At 38.0% G+C, this 17325-nt stretch overlaps 1 protein-coding gene across 2 annotated transcripts; it reads right to left on the reverse strand.

Moving 5' to 3' along the window:
• Nucleotides 1–697: 697 nt before the first annotated feature.
• Nucleotides 698–16062, reverse strand: ZNF800 (zinc finger protein 800). 2 transcript variants are annotated; one of them, XM_063323323.1, is made up of 5 exons: nt 15935–16062; nt 15223–15330; nt 12873–12968; nt 9284–9427; nt 698–6310 (listed from the first exon to the last, which is right to left on the reverse strand). In XM_063323323.1, exons 2-5 carry the CDS (start codon nt 15281–15283, stop codon nt 4545–4547), a joined length of 2067 nt encoding a protein of 688 aa, XP_063179393.1. In that variant the 5' UTR covers nt 15284–15330; nt 15935–16062; the 3' UTR covers nt 698–4544. The 2 variants fall into 2 exon arrangements, with proteins under 2 accessions (XP_063179393.1, XP_063179392.1); XM_063323322.1 differs by having other exon boundaries at nt 15223–15333; nt 15935–16021.
• Nucleotides 16063–17325: the final 1263 nt, after the last annotated feature.

Consider the following 17325-nt stretch of genomic DNA (forward strand, 5'->3'; position numbering starts at 1 on the left):
AAATAAAAACCCACTAAAACCAGGAAGACCAAACACCCTCAGCTGAAATATGATTAATTAAAGAGAAGGCGGGTTTGAGACAGAAGCCAACGCTTCATTAGACTTCAGCAAGTTTCATGCTTCCAGTATTATCGAGTTTCACTCGTTGTTTATGCAAGACTTCCCATCAATTTGACATTAAAGCTACCCTCTCAAAGCCCTAGCCTTAGAAGATATATCACTTAAAAAAAAAAAAAAAAAAATCATTCTTGGTGTTACAAGCTTCCATGCAGATCATCCTCAGAGTTTTCCGTACATTATCTCACATCCATTCTGAATAAAAAGCTCTTTAACAAGACTCAACCTTAATTCTGAAGGCCCACTGAAGAATTTACATTTGTCTTTGGATAGTCCAAGCAAAACCAGACAAATCCACATTCTTTATCAACAATGCAAGATTGCATCGCAATTAAAAACTCATATCCAGACACATTGATGCGTAACCCCGCAGCTAATAACTCCCGTGGATCTTGACTATGTTCAAACCTTTATAACAAATTTTCAGGTTTTGTCCAAAAAATACTTATTGTGTGAATGAAGAGCAATAATTAGCAATCCTTCTCCCCTTAAATTTTGTTTCCTCCCATTCAAGAGGGTTGCATGGAAAAAAAAAAAAAACACTAAATTGACCAAGTACATCATAATCAGTATCATTTATTTTCACTATAGGAAAAAGAGAAAATGAAGTTATTCCACAAGTCAGAAAGAAAAGAAGACTTGTACTTCAAAGAGCTACCCAGTAGATTTAACTTCATAGGAAGATTTTTTTAAAAAAAGCTGTTGCAATTGCTAATTATTAAGCCACATCTTCAAGAAGAAATATGCTACCCAAAGCTTCAAGTAGAACAAAACAATTTTGTAGTTCTGTTTATATGCATGGATGCAGAATTGGAGATCCGTTAGAAGAACGCTTACCTTTAAAACAGGAGTAACTTCACCTTCACATATTTCAAGATGCAGAGTGCACACTTACCCAGAACAGACAGCAGAAACCACAAGGATTAGCTGAGAAACGAACAGCTACTCTATCCCTAAGCCTGCAGTTTCATTTCCTAATCTTAATGCACAGGCATTCAGGAACTTTAGTTAAAATGCACTTAAATAAATAGCTTGATGTCTTCCTTTACAAAAGAATAAACAATGATTATGGCAGTTCTTTTCTTATATTCTGACAATAAAAAGAAGTAACATTAGATGGCCACCAACATTATTTGCAATGCAAAACTATGTAACCCCATTTTCTTATTTAAAAAAACCACATAGCCTATCTCCTTCAATATCAATATTCATTTTTGTTTTAAAAGGATAATAAAAACAAGCTTTACTCAGTTAAGGAAGAGACACCTTCACAAGGAACAAAAAGCCAGTATCAACAGTGCTGTTCTAAAAATATAGCAAGGGTTAACCTTCAGCGTGGAGACATGTTCACTCCACGAGTGTCAAATTTTTAATAACAAAAAACCCATTTATTACAACAGAATGTTACAAACAACTACTTTCAGTGATCAAAGAGTAAAATTTTACAAAAATGCAAACACTGTAATTTCCAGTTGTGGAGCGATAGATATTCTAAGTTTACAAACACGACATCTTTTTATTTATACAAATGTAAAAGTGATTTCCACTCTGCTTTATTTTCCATTGAATACAGTACGTTTATCCAAACAAAAGCATGTACATTCAATATAGAACATTTTGAGCAACAGCTACAGTCCAGTTTCCATTCACAGTATTTTTAGTGCAATGCACTAACAGGGCCAAATATTTCTCTATCCATAAAAGTATTTTTACTCCTGATCTTGTGATCAACATTTTTAGATATATTTTATACAAAAAGTATATATGAACACGAGGCACCTCCCTAAGTAAGGGAGTGAACCCATATAAAAAACATGGTATTTCTTCTGATGTACAATACCTTTCAAATTGTAGCAATTTGACACAAATCACTAAACAAAATATTTTCTAAAAAGTAAAAAACAAAACAAAACAGAATAAAAAACCCCAAACCACTGACGCGTAACACCTGCCAAGAATTTCATAATGGTAGGCATGCGACTGTTTTACTACAATCTTGATTAAAAGGTTAAAGAAAGGGATCTAAAACATTTTCCAAATTATACATAGTCAAGTGCTACCTATAGTGGTCATTCATGATCTTGGGAGAAAAAAATATTTTTAGTTTCTCCCATACTATCCTCCCTTTTTATTAATATTTAATGACATAAGCTAACATTATAAGTGGTTGTGCACAGATTGTCTGTCTATAATACATCAGCAAATATTCGCTACCTTCATATTAACATTAGTGTGTTGATCTTTCAAAAAATAAACTGAAAAAATAAACTGCAACTATCATTAAAGTGCTTGTGTATAATCTTTTTTAAAAAATTTAAAGAATAGAGGAATGTGGATATTCTTGTAAACTTCCTAGATGTTTACAAAGTTGTCCTATGCACCACATATGGAAATATAATGGAGACCTTTGAAGCAACTTCAGTACAGTGAAATTCAGAATGTCCCAGAACTGGGAAATTAGTCATTATGAACAAACTGATGTTATGGCAAATACTAAAAATTAGTACAATTCAGCCAATATACACTACATTGTTTGCTCTTATACATTCATTTGTAATAAATTTATAACAGTATATGACACAACGCTTGCCAAAGTAGGATATCACAAAAAAGTTAGAGCTGTTCATCAGTTAGCACTACTGGGGAGGACCCGTATGCACGATGAGCTCTCTGAAGATGATTTCCTAAATGAGGAACAAAAATCTTCTTCCAAAGCTGCTGTTCGTTAACTTGCCTCTGCACTTCTTTTTTAATTTCAGAAAATCTTTTTTACTCTGTCAAACCTCGACTGCATAGAGATAACTGCTAATTTAGAAGCAGGTGTGCATTTCAACTACTTCAGTATTTTGGGAGGAGGCACTGTCCTACAAGCAGTCAGAATGCTTATCATTTTAGTAAGAAAACAACAGCTTATGAAAATATTTTCTCCTTTCAGTACCATTATCAAGATATTAGCAGTCCCAACAACAAACTAAAATCTTTTTCATTCAAATGAACTCCAAACTTTCCAAACATCACCTGAATCTATCTAAGGAGAAATGGGAATAAATTAATACTTTGAGTTTACCCATATAATTCTGTTTTAAACTACACAACATAAATAATTTATAAGGCTAAATTTGTAATTCTTGATCAAAATGCAGAAGTCACTCCTCCTCTTAAATTCAGCATATTTCAGGGTCCAGCTCAGTTAATTTTTGAAGTTCCATCCCACTTAGCCAGGATTTGTTACCAAGTCACAAAAGCACCAGATTACAATTTAACATAGCTGGGTGGCAATTCACTACGAAAGCTGAACTCAAATCAAATTATCTCCTGGGAAACAGCATTTCAGAGTTGAAATATAGAACAAGGCACATATACTTGGTTTTCTTCTCACCAAATACGCTAGAAAGGTAATTCTGAATCAGGATGTTTTTAACCTCTTATAGGTATCACTACAGCCTCTCTTCATTGTAATTTTTTGTACATCCCTCCTAACCTTCAGGCATCAATTGGTCATTCTGAAATACAAACTGACCGCATACATACGTTATTTCCTTTTTTAAAAGGTCCTTTTAAAAACAGGCCATCTTTAACATGAAGGCTATGGAAAACTGAGAAACTACAAATATGACCCCTCCAAGTGTAAGAAAATTCCCAGAGTACCATACAAGCAGAAGCTTAGAAAATTCTTGGTCAGACTTCTACGCATATTTAGGCTTAAAACAAAAATTCTTGAAGAGACTCAAACACTTTAAAAATAAACAATCACAAGTCTCCAAACCCATGCTTATATAAATAAGCATTAAAAGAATCAAATCCTAAACTTGATGAATTTAAAGGTGTTTGTAGGCACGTAACTCATACTGATTTTAAACAAAGCAATTAAGCATCCACATTACATTCCAAAAAACTGTTCTATATCCTTTTGTTGACAAGACATAGGCTATACACATTAAAATTAAAAAAATAAAATAAAATGCACACATGATCATTCCAATAAGTTCACAGAGATTTTTTCTGTCAACAACTTTTACTGTAGCACCTTTAGTACTTCTTCAACTGGGTCACAGAGAAGTTAATTAACAGGTTGTTATTCAAACCAAACAAAAATATTGTTAATTTTTAAAAATTACTATTTTAGAAATGTACGTATATTAGCTTGATTACAATAGATGCCTTAAGACAATTTAAAGAGTTGACTATCTATATTCTATTCCAACTTCCTACGGTGACAGATTTAGAAATTAACTCTTTTCCAAAATACTAAAAACAAAATTTAATAAACAAATTTGACATCTACCTTAGTATTTAAGCCGCTAAAACATAAAATCTATAGAAAAATATGTTTTCGGCAATAAATCAACAGCAAATGAAAGGCAGTGGTTTTGTTTTGTTTCTCAAAAAAAAAAAGAAAAAAAAAGAAAAAACACTTATTTTTTTCCTCACCAGACAACAGCTTTAGATCTTGTACTTCTGCCTTTGGTTTTATTTTCTTCAGGTGAATGAGATACATTTGCTTTGTGGGTTTTCTTATGATGTTCTAGAAAAGCTTTTCTGGCAAATGCTTTCCCACATTTATTGCATCGGTGCAGAGAAAAGTTTTTTGTTACTTTTACTTCAATGCCAACATCAGCTCCTACGTCCTTTTTATTGGGAGAATTAGAGGTGACATCCTGTTTTGAAACAATCTGTTTTGTTTCATCCCTCTGAGGGCCTCTTTTTGTCACCTTATTTAGAACAAGATCAATTGGCTTTTTTATTGCTCTAATTTCTAAACTTGCAGTTATTTTCCCAAGGTAGCGGGGTGACTTTTTATGAACTACAGTTATATGCCTTATCACATCACGTTTGCGACGTGTTTCATAAGAGCAGAGTGGACACCTGTAGTATTTAACATAAATGTTATTTCCATCTGTGTGTAACTCAATGTGTTTTGTCAAGTTCTGTTTAGAAGTAAATTGGCGTTTACAGAGTTTACAGTAAAGCTGCTTGAAGTCAAAGCCAGCTGAAAGTTTTGGCTTCCTGGTTTTTTGCTGGCCACCTGCAGCAGATGCATTGGTTGATTTAGAGGTTGATTTAGTGGTTGATTTACAGGTTGATTTAGTGGTTGATTTAGAAGTTGATTTAAGGTTTTCAGCGTCCTGTTTAACTTTATTTTTCTGTGCTGACGGTGTGCTCTTTTTCTCATTTGAATGATTTGTTCCCTTTAATTCATTCTGCAGAGAAAGGGCAATGGAAGGGGGTGAAGGTTCTACAGAATCTGCTGGTTCAACTTTTACTTTTATTTCTGTGCCATTGGCAGTATTGTTGGGTCCTTTCTCTCTTTTAGAGTTCTTTCCAGAAAGAGTTATCTTGTGAACAATTTGCATGTGCCTTTTCAGCATTATTTGTGAACTATATTTTCTCTTGCACAGAAGGCATTTGCATGCAGTTAAATTGTATTCAGCCTTTGAAGACGACTTTTGTTTTCGGGTCTTAAAAGATTTTTTAGCCGAAACTGTATCCAAGAACAAAGGTTGCCCAGGCTTTGTAGCTATATCAGGAGTAATGGAATCCCTTCTTAATCCTCTATGAACTTCATCAAAATGCCTCCTTACGTTGGCTTTTGTAGCAAATGATTTATAACATACAGGACAACTTCTACCTAACGTTACAAGAACATTCTTATTTCGTCCTTTCGCAGAGCACTGATTTGGTTTCTTTTTTGTTTCTATGTACTTCTTTAACTCTTCCATCTTTTTTTTGTGCACTTTTCGAATGTGCCGGCGTACACTGCGTCTGGAATGAAATTCTTTCCTGCAAAGGCAACATATCAACTGGTGGCCAAAATCAGAATTATCCAGAGAGTCCAACTCAGGATTTACTGATGGAGGCTGTTCTTCAGGAGTAGGTATCACTTTGTTTGTAACGGGATCTGCAGGAGGTAATTCTACAGTCTCCCCAGCTGGGACTGGGGCTGGAGCTGAAACAGTCTTAGGTTGCTCAGTGCTGGGTTCCTGTATCTGTACTGGAGCTTGATCAGGGGTACTACTGCTTTCCGCGTTCTCATCTGGGCTATCGGTCCTTGATACATATTGAAATACAGCATTCTGATTAGTTTCTATAGGTTCCAACTTAATGACATATTCTTGCTTATCTACCCTTGGATAGATTGCTTCCAGGAGGTCATTTATGGCTTGACTCTGTTTATCATTTATATCTGGGAGGTCTGTGAAAAGAAGCGAAGGTATTTTTTAATGATTTGGTAATTTCAAATTATTTACATTTCAAAGTATCTTTTAACCACTGTGTCAATTCAATCACAAAATTTGCAAAAATTCTGTATTTGTACTATTTTTCTGACCATTTATATTTAAAGGCTCTGAATAATCATTTTTATCACATCAGTACAAGTGACTATTTTATTAAAAGCCAATGCTGGAAGTACATCCTTCCAGCACGCTAATGTGAAAGCCACCTAAACTAAAAATTAGTCTGCCTGGAATTTAACTGTTCTTTAAAAAATCTGTGTCAACTGCAAAAATAATGGGATATGACTGAGATTGTTCTGCAGGTGCGCAACCAAGCCTGAACTATCATTAGAAACTGATTTTCCTACTGCTGGAAATGGGCATTCTCAATAAAGGGACCTAATTCTGGAAATAAGCTCTTTTCTGTGAATTCTGAACAGTCCTTAAGAAAGAATGAAACATCTGTGTAACCCGAGCACTGCATGAAGATATAATTAGATAAGAAAGGACTTAAATTCTGGGGCAGGGAAAGCTTTTAATAATACCAGAGCAGTTAATAGGCTCAGTGATACAGTAAGATAGTAAATGTTAAGGACAGAAAAATCCTGTATTATTCAGGGGGGAAAAAAAAAACTGTACTAATTTCTCAAAACCATAAAAACTGAGCAAAAGAAGTTATTTTAAGAATAACTTCACTGAGGTTCAACCAAAGGTTCATCCTGTGTTCTGCCCTGATAAGCAGACTTAAAAAGCAAGAAAGAAGGATACAGGGATTCTCCTTGTTTGTCTAATGCCAGTAAACTTCTCAAGATGAAGTTTGCCTTTAAAGTACTGTTTCAATACACCTAGTATCCAAAAAGTTTATTCACATGCTTTTGAAGCATTTACATTCTTGGTTACCACGGTGTTAAGTGGTGGGCTTTTGTTTGTTTTACTGGAAATACTGATAATTTTACTGTCTGGTAATTTTGCTGGATACCCCACAGGTTTGTATCATGAGGGAAAAAAAAAAAAAGAAAAACAAATTATTTCTCCCATTCACCTTCATGTCATTCATTTCACAGGCCTCAGTAGTATTCTGTTTTTAAATGTCAGATTAGTTCAGTGACCTAATTCCCAGCACAACATGCTAAGCATCTGCACTGGCATAACTAAGAAGCCAGGGTGCTACAGCAAAAAGGTGAGGCACTGAGATGATACAGTTCAAAATTATCCATGGTGATCTGAAGATGTGATTCCTGATAACAGCTAATTAAAAGCCCACACTTAGTCAGGTTTGTTCCTTCCACACTGCCAGCAATACACAAAAAGCGTGTCAGTACAAGAAATATGCTGTTTTATTGCTCAGAACCCATCTTTTAACACTGAATTTTTAACACCTTTTGCAGTCAGTTTCAAATGGATCTATATAACTTTTTATCAAGGGTAAAAAGTCCTTCCTATTTTATAGCACCTTTTCAGTCATTTAATGACTATGCTAGCAGAATACATCTCAAAAAAGTTGTCAGGGAATAGTCTTTGGAATTTTTCACCATGAGGATGCTGAACTTTTATTCCTATCTCTTGTTCAGTATCTTTTAATTTTATGCATAGAAAAAACTCCCACTTTATTCAATACCCATTATATTCAATTTTATATAAAATGTAAGTATTTATATAGTTTTATTCATAGTAGGTAGTAGTATTCTCTTCATTTGCACCCCTCCTAGTGAATGCTGAACTATGAAAGCTAACCAGCCAACTAAACAAAGGCTAGAACGTCAGGAGCTGGATGGCAAGTCCTTACTCAGGGTATTCTTATTTTGCTTAGAAACCTTTGCACTTAGGTCAGATGCACTTCTAACCTTGCTTTGAAAATACAACTCATCCGTTTTCACAGAAAAGCTCTGTGCCTGTGCAAGAGGCCAAGCACACTCATTTCAGGAAGGTGACAGTACTAGTCTTTTCACCTTCTCCTTCACAACACTAGCTGACACAGTGTGGGAAAAGAATCACCTACATAAATCTCTGTTGGTTCCTAGTTTTTGAAATATTGAGGCAAGAAGGCATTAGTCGGGAAAGAAAAATCCTCATTGCACCTATATTGAGCTAATCAAGAGATCAAGATAATTAGAAAGCTTTACTAAACATTTCTGAATGCTGATACATCTCCAAATTATTCAGCTTTACTCATATCAACAAGAAGTCATGACTGGAATAAGACTTTAATAATTTCTTTTTCCATAAGAACATACTTCTTCATTTTTCCCTTGTCATTTAAATTACTTTCTTTTAATAATGAAGTTTAATTTCTACAACAAAGGTGGTGGGCTAGTCACGATCACATCAAATATCTTCAAGCTGCGTAAGGTGAGGTGAGGCTGTGGGAAAGACACAGTATTACCGAAGCACAGGCCCTTAAAGAAAAGGGTGAACTTTCAGTCTGTGTTTCATAATGAGTAAGACTGAAGGATTATGTTCGTAACACTGGGCGCTTCCCAATTACAGGAGAAAACTATGGATATTGATCCAAATCGCTTTACAGGATCCTGCTGAAGTCAATCATAACTCTGCTGATCTAAAACTGAAAAGCCTTGTTAGATCCACACTTTTCTATGAGATTCATTTCCCAGTCTTTTGGCATACTTCTCAGTATCTTTCACAGTAAAGAGGAAAAGAAAGAGGGGAAGAGGGAATAAAAAGCATTAATAGCAACAAGCTCCATTAAAAGGTTGGATGTATAAACTAGTATCAAATTATGACATTGACATGGGTCTCAGTTGTTAGTGCATATGAAGTCAGAGATGTAGCTTCTTTACTACCATAAAAGTGATCTACATGTGTTACTATTGAAATTCAATTCCACTTCTTTTTTTGCATTATGTTTCTGGTCTCTTTGTATAAATGGTACAGAAAGATAAGTTTCTCAAGTTCAGATAGTTTTATTAAATATTTCAATTGCTAAGACTTACTGTCATCCATCTGGAGACTTGGAGGACAATAAAATTTTTTATGAGTAATTAAATTTGGTAATCCTCTGAAGAGACTCCGGCACAATTTACACTCAAAAATGGTGTCCACATCTTTTAACAAGATATGTTTAAGTTGTTTTGTTCCTGTAATAAAAGAAATGTTACACTTCAGGAAGGTTTTCTGTTCATTTTTTAATTCACATCATCCCATGAAAAGTGGAAACATTTTAAAACATAACAATTATAACAGCATTTTATCTTGTGTTAATGCTACTACATTGGACTGTAAGTTTATAATAAATTTTTTCTTTAAGCTTATCCAACAGTGGTAAGAAAGCAACATACATACAGCTATTTCATGTAAGAATGGCACCTGGTAAGGCAAAAAACTACAGAGCATACAATAAAACAAAGAGACAAACTAACAGGTCAAGAAGGGTTACTATATCTAGGTATCTGACTCAAGATCAAGATGACGACGCTTAGGCAAGAAAGTAGAACTGTCGACATATTTTCAGCCTGCTGAAAGGAAAATACATGTTATTTAAGTCAGAAACTTCTCCATTAAAACATAGGCAGTGTGACAAAATGTGCAGGTTTTCCAGACTATTACACGTTGTATATTCAAAAAACAAATCCACAAAGATACAGTTTGATCTAGCATTGTTGATGTATTTCAGCTCCTGCCTTGATTAAACAACTAAAGGATTCAGAGTTGAAGTTACACTTCAGACCTACTCCCTCATTTCTCATGCCACAAAAACTACGAACATAATGCCTACAATTAGCAACGGATTACTAAATGATGAATACTTACCCACTCCACATTAGAAAGGAACACTAGCTAAGCAAATCCAGCTTATTTCTCGAGTTTGATTTTTTCCTTATAATGGAATACATCAAAATTAATCAAAATCAGTCCAACAAGCAAAAAATACAATGAAACTGGTCTAAGAATAAATAATATCACATAACTATCAATCAAGACACTCTTCAAGCTCCAATAGAAGTCCAAGTTTTCTGTAATCACAGACACTTCTCTTAAGAATTCCTTTTAAAGATCAAACTCGGAGTCACACTGCAGAACCATTTCCTAAACAAAACTCTTTCAAATATTAATAATTTCATAACAACTAAGTTCTTCAATATGAATGGGCCTTACCAAGAGAACTTTTTATTTCTTGGTGTAATAGTAGTACACAATTTTTTACAACTGAGTTTTAGCAAAGTACAGCATCTTCTCCTTCTTGCACAATTGCTTAAAAACGGGACCCAAACTTGACTAACTGAAGCTACCGTCCAGTTTCCATCCCCTCCTACGCCTTTCCTGAGCAACAGCCGCTTGCCTTTTCCTCTCACTGCTCTTTCTTCAAGCGTTACTAACCTCACCTTCATCTGATCTGCCTTTTTACAGACTACTGGACAAATATTTAGATTTAGTGAAAACTCCAAATTTAAAAACTGTACAGAGTTGCCCCAAACGCAGGTTATTTACTCAGATTTCACCAACCAATATTTGAGTTTCTGCATGTAAAGAAAATTACTGATGAAAACCCAGATGAACCAAACTGTAGATGCTCCACGTAGATTAAATTCCAGGAAGTGACCAACTATAATTCTAACAAAAACTCTACAAATTTGGTGACAGTACATAATAAACCAAAATTTGGCCATGCTGTTGATGCATGCCCTAGCCATGAACCCCTCTCTGTAACAAAACCAAACAAAAAAAACCCCATCTAGTTCTCCACTATTTCCCAATCAAGGGAAACATAAGTCCTTCATTCTCTCTCCTATTATGCTCATAGTTCAGTCTTTTTCCACTCAGGACTGAAACGTTTTTGTCTAATCCAAATTATTGGGCTTAAGAACTACTGAGTGAGATTTAAGGATTTATGACACACTGGAGGTCAGACTAGATGACACGGTAGTCACTCTGGCTTCAAACCTTCCTTATGCAACTATGAAGCTTTTCATTGGTGGGAATAATGAAAATAAAAAGATATTGGTCCTTTTGAATTAAACTGTAGCCCTTTAGGGACTTCTGGAAACAGCAAATAAATTTAAAACATCCACTGGTTTTGTGGACACAGCAGGCAGAGAAAAAAAAATAAGCATGTCCTTACTCTTCACCAACTGCATATTGTGGCAACAAGCAGTCAGTCTTCTGCCAGCATATGGTACCTCCGGCTCACTGAAGCCTTCTCTATTCTGTAGTTACACCTAATTGGGGCAGGTGATACTTTGTCAAATTCTGTTAATATTTGTAAGTGTTGAAGCTAGAATAACATCATAGTCACAAGAAATCGGTCCAGAACATAGGTTATTACAAATATTTCTCTGGCAGAAGTACCAAAGTTTTAGCAAGCAATTGCATTTTCAGAAAAAAAAAAATCTAGGTTCAAATTCATCTGTTATTCTTAACACTTTGGATATCAAAAACATCTGCTAAAACCACTTAAATAATTACGGACAATACCCTAGGTTTAATCTCTATTTCTTTACCACAAGAATCAAAATAGTTTCTTTCCAAAATGAAATGTTGCTTATTCAAAACTAACCAGTAAAATCTCGGTCTAAGTCCTTTTGCTTTCTGTCCTATTTCGCTGGTGCAGCTGACTGAAGATGGCCAGGTAAGCTATCAATTTAACACCTGCCAGCGAGGACAATCTGGAAGTAGCCTAGAGACAGAGTACTTGCAACTAGTTCGTGCTATTACCAGTAGAGATTCCATTAATGTGCTTCAAGCGAAAGAAGCCGATCACCCATAACTAAGGCCTTAGGCAATCTCATCCAAACACACTTCTTATAAAAGTTTACTTAATGACAATTCATACATCTAGTTTTCTTTCTCATACTAAGTTGTTTAAATGCAAGTGGAGAACATGAACTGAATATTGTGCCATTCTACAAGACGCAGCACAGACATGCATCCCGTTACATAGCAGCAATGACTAATATATATGAAGTGTTTCAAGTATAACAGCTCTACATGGAAAAATCTAGAAACATGTAGACAGTAGCATTAAAGACATTGCTTTAATTTTTGTAATAACTGCAGTGCTCTTGCACCGAGGGTTGTGAAAATAAAATGTTTGGTTTGCTATATCAGGAGCACAGAATCAGCTAGAAAACATTTAAGGTTTCAATCACCTCTGGCATGCTCAGTCAAATGCTCAGTTGTTATTCATAGATTCATTGCTACGCATTGCAACTCCAGAAAACAACCAAGGAACAACTTAAAAGTCACGTGATAAAGCAATTCTAAGAAGATCAAGGTAAACACTAAATTTCCTCATCATCTCAGGAGTTTTAGGATAAACTCATTAATAACAGCAGGAAGGATGACATACAGCAGAACAACAAACTAATTTTTTATGGTTTTGAAAGATGACTATACAGCAGGAGCTGTACCTTCATCACGTTCTATGAAAACCCTTATTAGAAGAACCAGCACCCACCACCAAAAACCTACAAATATTTTGCAAATACGTAGAAAGTCAGGTGCTGGGGTTTTTTAATACACTAAACATGCGTAACTGTTATAACAAGGTAATAGACTTCTTAAGAGTCAGGCTTAGTTTCATACCTGTTCGAAAACACTCAATGATTTGTTGAATACCAGATTTTGATGTTTGCAGAGGCTGCTGTAATAGCGGAGGATCACCAGGTTCCAACAGATGCACTGAAATATATAAAAGGACAATAAGCCATTGGAGAACACTCAGGTGATTTTTATTAAGTTATGGATTTTCTGTGCATACAGTAAACTAGCTAAAAATAAGGGCCAAGACTACAGTAAAACTCGTCTCACTCAAAAATTTTCATTTACACTGAATTAAAACACAGATGATAATGAATTTTCCAGTAATGATACCTGGAAAATTCAGGTATTTTGGTCATTTTGATTAAAGGAGATGTGTACTCAAAGCTATGTGTATCCAACAAAAAAACATATAATTACACAAAACCAAGCTGACTCACTAGAAATTTCCATCAAAGAAATTCCAATCTACTTGACTCCCATTGTTCAAACCAAAATGGATGTACAAAAAAAAAAAGCATTACCAAATACTGTACTTCACAGTGTACTATGTGATTTCAATGTTGTCAGTACACACCTAAGCACGGAATCCAAATCTAAAGTAGCAACGATCAGAAAAAAAAGCACAAGTATAGCTATTTTTGGTACATACAACTTAGTTATCAGATTTTTAACCAATAAAACCACATTCAAGAAACACTTCTAGTTCAAGCAAACTGCTGAAGTAATACCTTATTTCTGAAGTTTCATTCCATACCACAATCTTTGTAAAATCCATTGAAACTAAAACACGTATTGATCAGGATGATTTTTAGTTATTCCAATACACAGTATTTATGCATACGAAAATTAATAGCATTCCATTGCTTTTTATGCATAAGGCAATTAAGCTCTGCCCAGATGCAAAACCAATTTAAATGAGTAAGGGCACTTATTCATGAATGTGTTTGCAAAATCATTAATTAGGTCTTCTTGTTAATTTCTTATTGACAAAATGGCTAGTTTTGTAGTTCATAAATTGGCTCCTACCTTATCCATTTGATTTGTTTTTTAACCCCATTGTAAGGTTTTGATTTATAAATGAAGCACTGAGCATCTCTAAGAAATTTATTTTTAATAAAGAGCAGTAGAGGTGTAGTATAAAACTATGTAGAAATATTAAGTGCAAATAGATTAAACACATTTTGACAGGAAAGTTGTTCTAAAAGATGTTAAGGTTATAAATAAATTCACGCTGAAAAGAACATTAGAAAGAAAAGCAGTCTAAGAAAAGAACGATAGAATGAACACTCCACCCAACTATGCTGGCCCCATAATATACTATTATATATACGAACACATAACCACCATTACAAATCAGCTAATCGTTTGGGGATCTCCAACACAATGACATATTGTATTCTACTAGCCTATTCCCTATTCTTCAAAATAGTATATTTTGGGTTGTATACTGCCTCTAATATGCATGTGCAACACCCACTGACATCAAGAGGAGTGACATACGTGAAGTAGACATAACACATTGCTGTTATTTGTAAAGCAAGAAAAGTATTTTAGCTTTTTCAAAGCATTATAACAACTCAAAACCATTTAATCTTAAACACAAAGAAGTGTTTCTACTAGCTGAACAATACCTACTCTCAAATTACATTTTATTAAAGAAGCATTATCAAAGTTGTTGCCACGCTCATGCTTTCAACAATTAATTCCCTAAACTGATGCCTTTCTTTTCAAAACACAAGTGAAAGCATCCAAACAACAAACTGCAACAAGAGAGAAGCCAAATTTCCTTTTAGGCTACCAATTATAACAGTAGGCAGAACAATTACAAAAAAAAACTAGCAAGTTGGTTAAACTTTCAGAGAATGCATTATACTTTCCACTGATTGCATCTTCCATGTCATGCAGCAGTGGAATGCAAATATACACTTAAGAACTTTGTGGAGTTTTTTTCCTCCTCTGAAAATCAGATCATTGAGTTCATCAGAGCTCACCAGAGGGGTGGTAAAGTAAAAACATAAACAGAAAATGCAAAAGATTGCCAGAAATGTCATTTTACAAAAAATTCAGAATAGTACACTTTGGGGAAACAAAAAGGCCAGTTGTTTGACACAACTTCTTGCCTTCCTCAGCTCACTACATACAATGCCCATGTGGTGGCTTGGGGATTATTACACATCCTGCAAGAACTGAGAAATTATCTTGCCAAAAAAATTTTAACATGATAGCTCAAGGATATAAAAAAGAAAACCACAAACACTCCCAACTGAAATTCAGAAACTTTTGATATCCAAAACTGTCACTAATGATGCACATCTACAACATCACAACAGCTTCTGCAAGCTTTTAAGGAAGGAGAGAAGTGAAACAGCCGCAGCACCACACGCCACTGTACCTGGCTCACAGCATCCATGGTGATGGTGGTCAGTCTGACAGCACTTGTCCCTTAGAGGCATTTTCCGTGCGCACCACCCACTTTCCTTCTACATCCAGCAGCTCGTTTCTGCTAAAACAAGCAAATTAACTGTCACCCCCGCAGAGCCGGCGGCTGCGGCCGGCGCGAAGCTCGCACACCCCCGGCCCTCAGCGGCCCCGCCGGCGCAGGCCGGGCGGCAGCGGCACCCTCCGGGCAGGAGAAACTTTCCATTGTTTACAGCCGGTCTCACAACGCCCTCTGCAACGGCCGCTCCCGCCCGGGCCCCGACACCCGGCGCGGCCCAGCCCGCCTCGGCCGGCAGAGAGGAGGCCCCCTCGGCCGCCGCCAGCCCCTCCCGCTCAGCCCGGCCCGGCCCCGCGCCCCCTCAGCGGGCGGCTCCCGCCGCGCCGCTCTCCCGCCGCGCTCCGTCCCCACCTCCCAGCCCTCCTCCCGCCGCCCCGCCGCCGGGACGCCGTCCCTCAGCTCCCTCCGGAGCGGAGCGGGGGGGAAAGTTGCGCCCCAACAGCCGGCCCGGCCGACCCCCCCAGCGCTGCCGGAGGAGCCGGAGCCGGGCACGCCCGCCGCCCCGCCACGCGAGCCCGGGCGGGGATGGGGGAGCGGCCGGCAGGTGACAGCGGGGCCGGCGGGACGGGAGGGCGCGGCGAGCGAGCCGGCGGCGGCAAGCCCCTACCTGGGCGAGGAGGGCCGGCTTCCCCCTCCCCGAATTAAACTTTATTCTCCCCTGTCCCGCCAGAGCGGCGGCCGCTGACCCCGGAGCCGGATGGGCAGAGGGGCAGGAAGTGACTGCGGCCCTAGCGGCGAGGGGCCGGCGCAGTGCGCAGGCGCCTGAGCCGCCGCTCCCCCGCCCGGGCCGCACAGGTGCCGGGCGGCGGTTGGGGCGCGGGGCGGCCGTTGGGGCCGCGGGGCCGGGGCTGTGAGGACGGAACGCGGCGGGGGCGGGCTGGGGCGGAGCAGCGGGGGTTGACCGGCGGGCGGGGGGCGCGGCGGGAACCGGCGCCGTCCTTGTCCCTGTGAGGGGAAAGGCTCGGCGCCGGTCCCTGCGCGGGCCGGTGGTGTGCGGGGCTGCCCTGAGGGCACCGGTGCTCCCACAGCAGCCACCAGCCACCGTCACCATCATCAGGTGGCATTTCTGCCCTGTCTCAGCCTGGTCTCCTTCATGAGGAGGAGACCCAAAACCCACCATTTGTCCTAGACAATTCACCACGGAAAAGGATAGATCAATGTTTTGAACACCTGGAGGAAAAGCGTCTTTTCTGAGAGAGAATTGTGTGGTGGGTGTTCCAGATATCAGCAAGAGGACATCTGTTCGCTGTAGTGGACGGCCAGGCAGCTGGTGTCTCCAGATATGTTTCCACAGGGTGTCTGCTTAGTCCTACGCTCTGTTAGTGCACTTCTCTTAGTAGCTTGGGTTGGTGAAAAGGTAATAGTTTTTGCCAAAGGAAAGGATGCAAATAAGTCTTATTCAACTTAAGGGGAAGCCTCTATCATTTAAGGAAAAACTCTTGTAAGGAAATAAAAGGAATAAGCACATCGTGACAGAAAGAATGCCGAGTGATGGTACTAGAACAGAAATGATCTTTTAAGCTGTGCCTTGGGGTAAAATCACTTCTGAATGAAGATGGGATTCATGGTTTACAGACAAAGTTCAAAGTCAAATCCACTGTCCACATTAGAGTGAAATGTCTTACTAGCACTGTTTCTCAAACCAGGCATTGAGAGGTTTTACGATCTCTCACCATCAACTTCTAGGCAACATAGTCATCTTTTAAAATACAGACATTTAGTTCATCAGTAAGTCTTCCGTATCCAAAGCAACAGGAGGACAAATTCAAACTCCATAAAGTACATTTGGGTTTTGGTTACCAAACTTCAGACATCTTAAGTATCAGAGAACACTTCAAACAGCCTAGTGCCAAGTAGCATCTTTAACTCTGAAGCACAGCAAAAGTCAACTGACACCTTCATGTTAGGTGTCCAAACGCAGGTGTCCAGAGGTGCCCTCATCGTGAGACCTTAGCTACATCCTGAGCTCTGCTGTGTTGCAGACAGACAGGAAGAGGC

Source organism: Chroicocephalus ridibundus, chromosome 1 (genome assembly GCF_963924245.1).
Source record: "Chroicocephalus ridibundus chromosome 1, bChrRid1.1, whole genome shotgun sequence".
In the NCBI taxonomy this organism is placed as follows: Eukaryota; Metazoa; Chordata; class Aves; order Charadriiformes; family Laridae; genus Chroicocephalus; species Chroicocephalus ridibundus.

Coding starts and splice junctions, on each gene's coding strand:
- ZNF800 (XM_063323323.1), bottom strand. CDS start 15,283: ATGCCTCTAAGGGACAAGTGCTGTCAGACTGACCACCATCACCATGGA. Junction 12,969..15,222: donor CCATGGATGCTGTGAGCCAG/GTACAGTGGCGT, acceptor TATATATTTCAG/TGCATCTGTTGGAACCTGGT. Junction 9,428..12,872: donor CATTGAGTGTTTTCGAACAG/GTATGAAACTAA, acceptor CTTTTATTACAG/GAACAAAACAACTTAAACAT.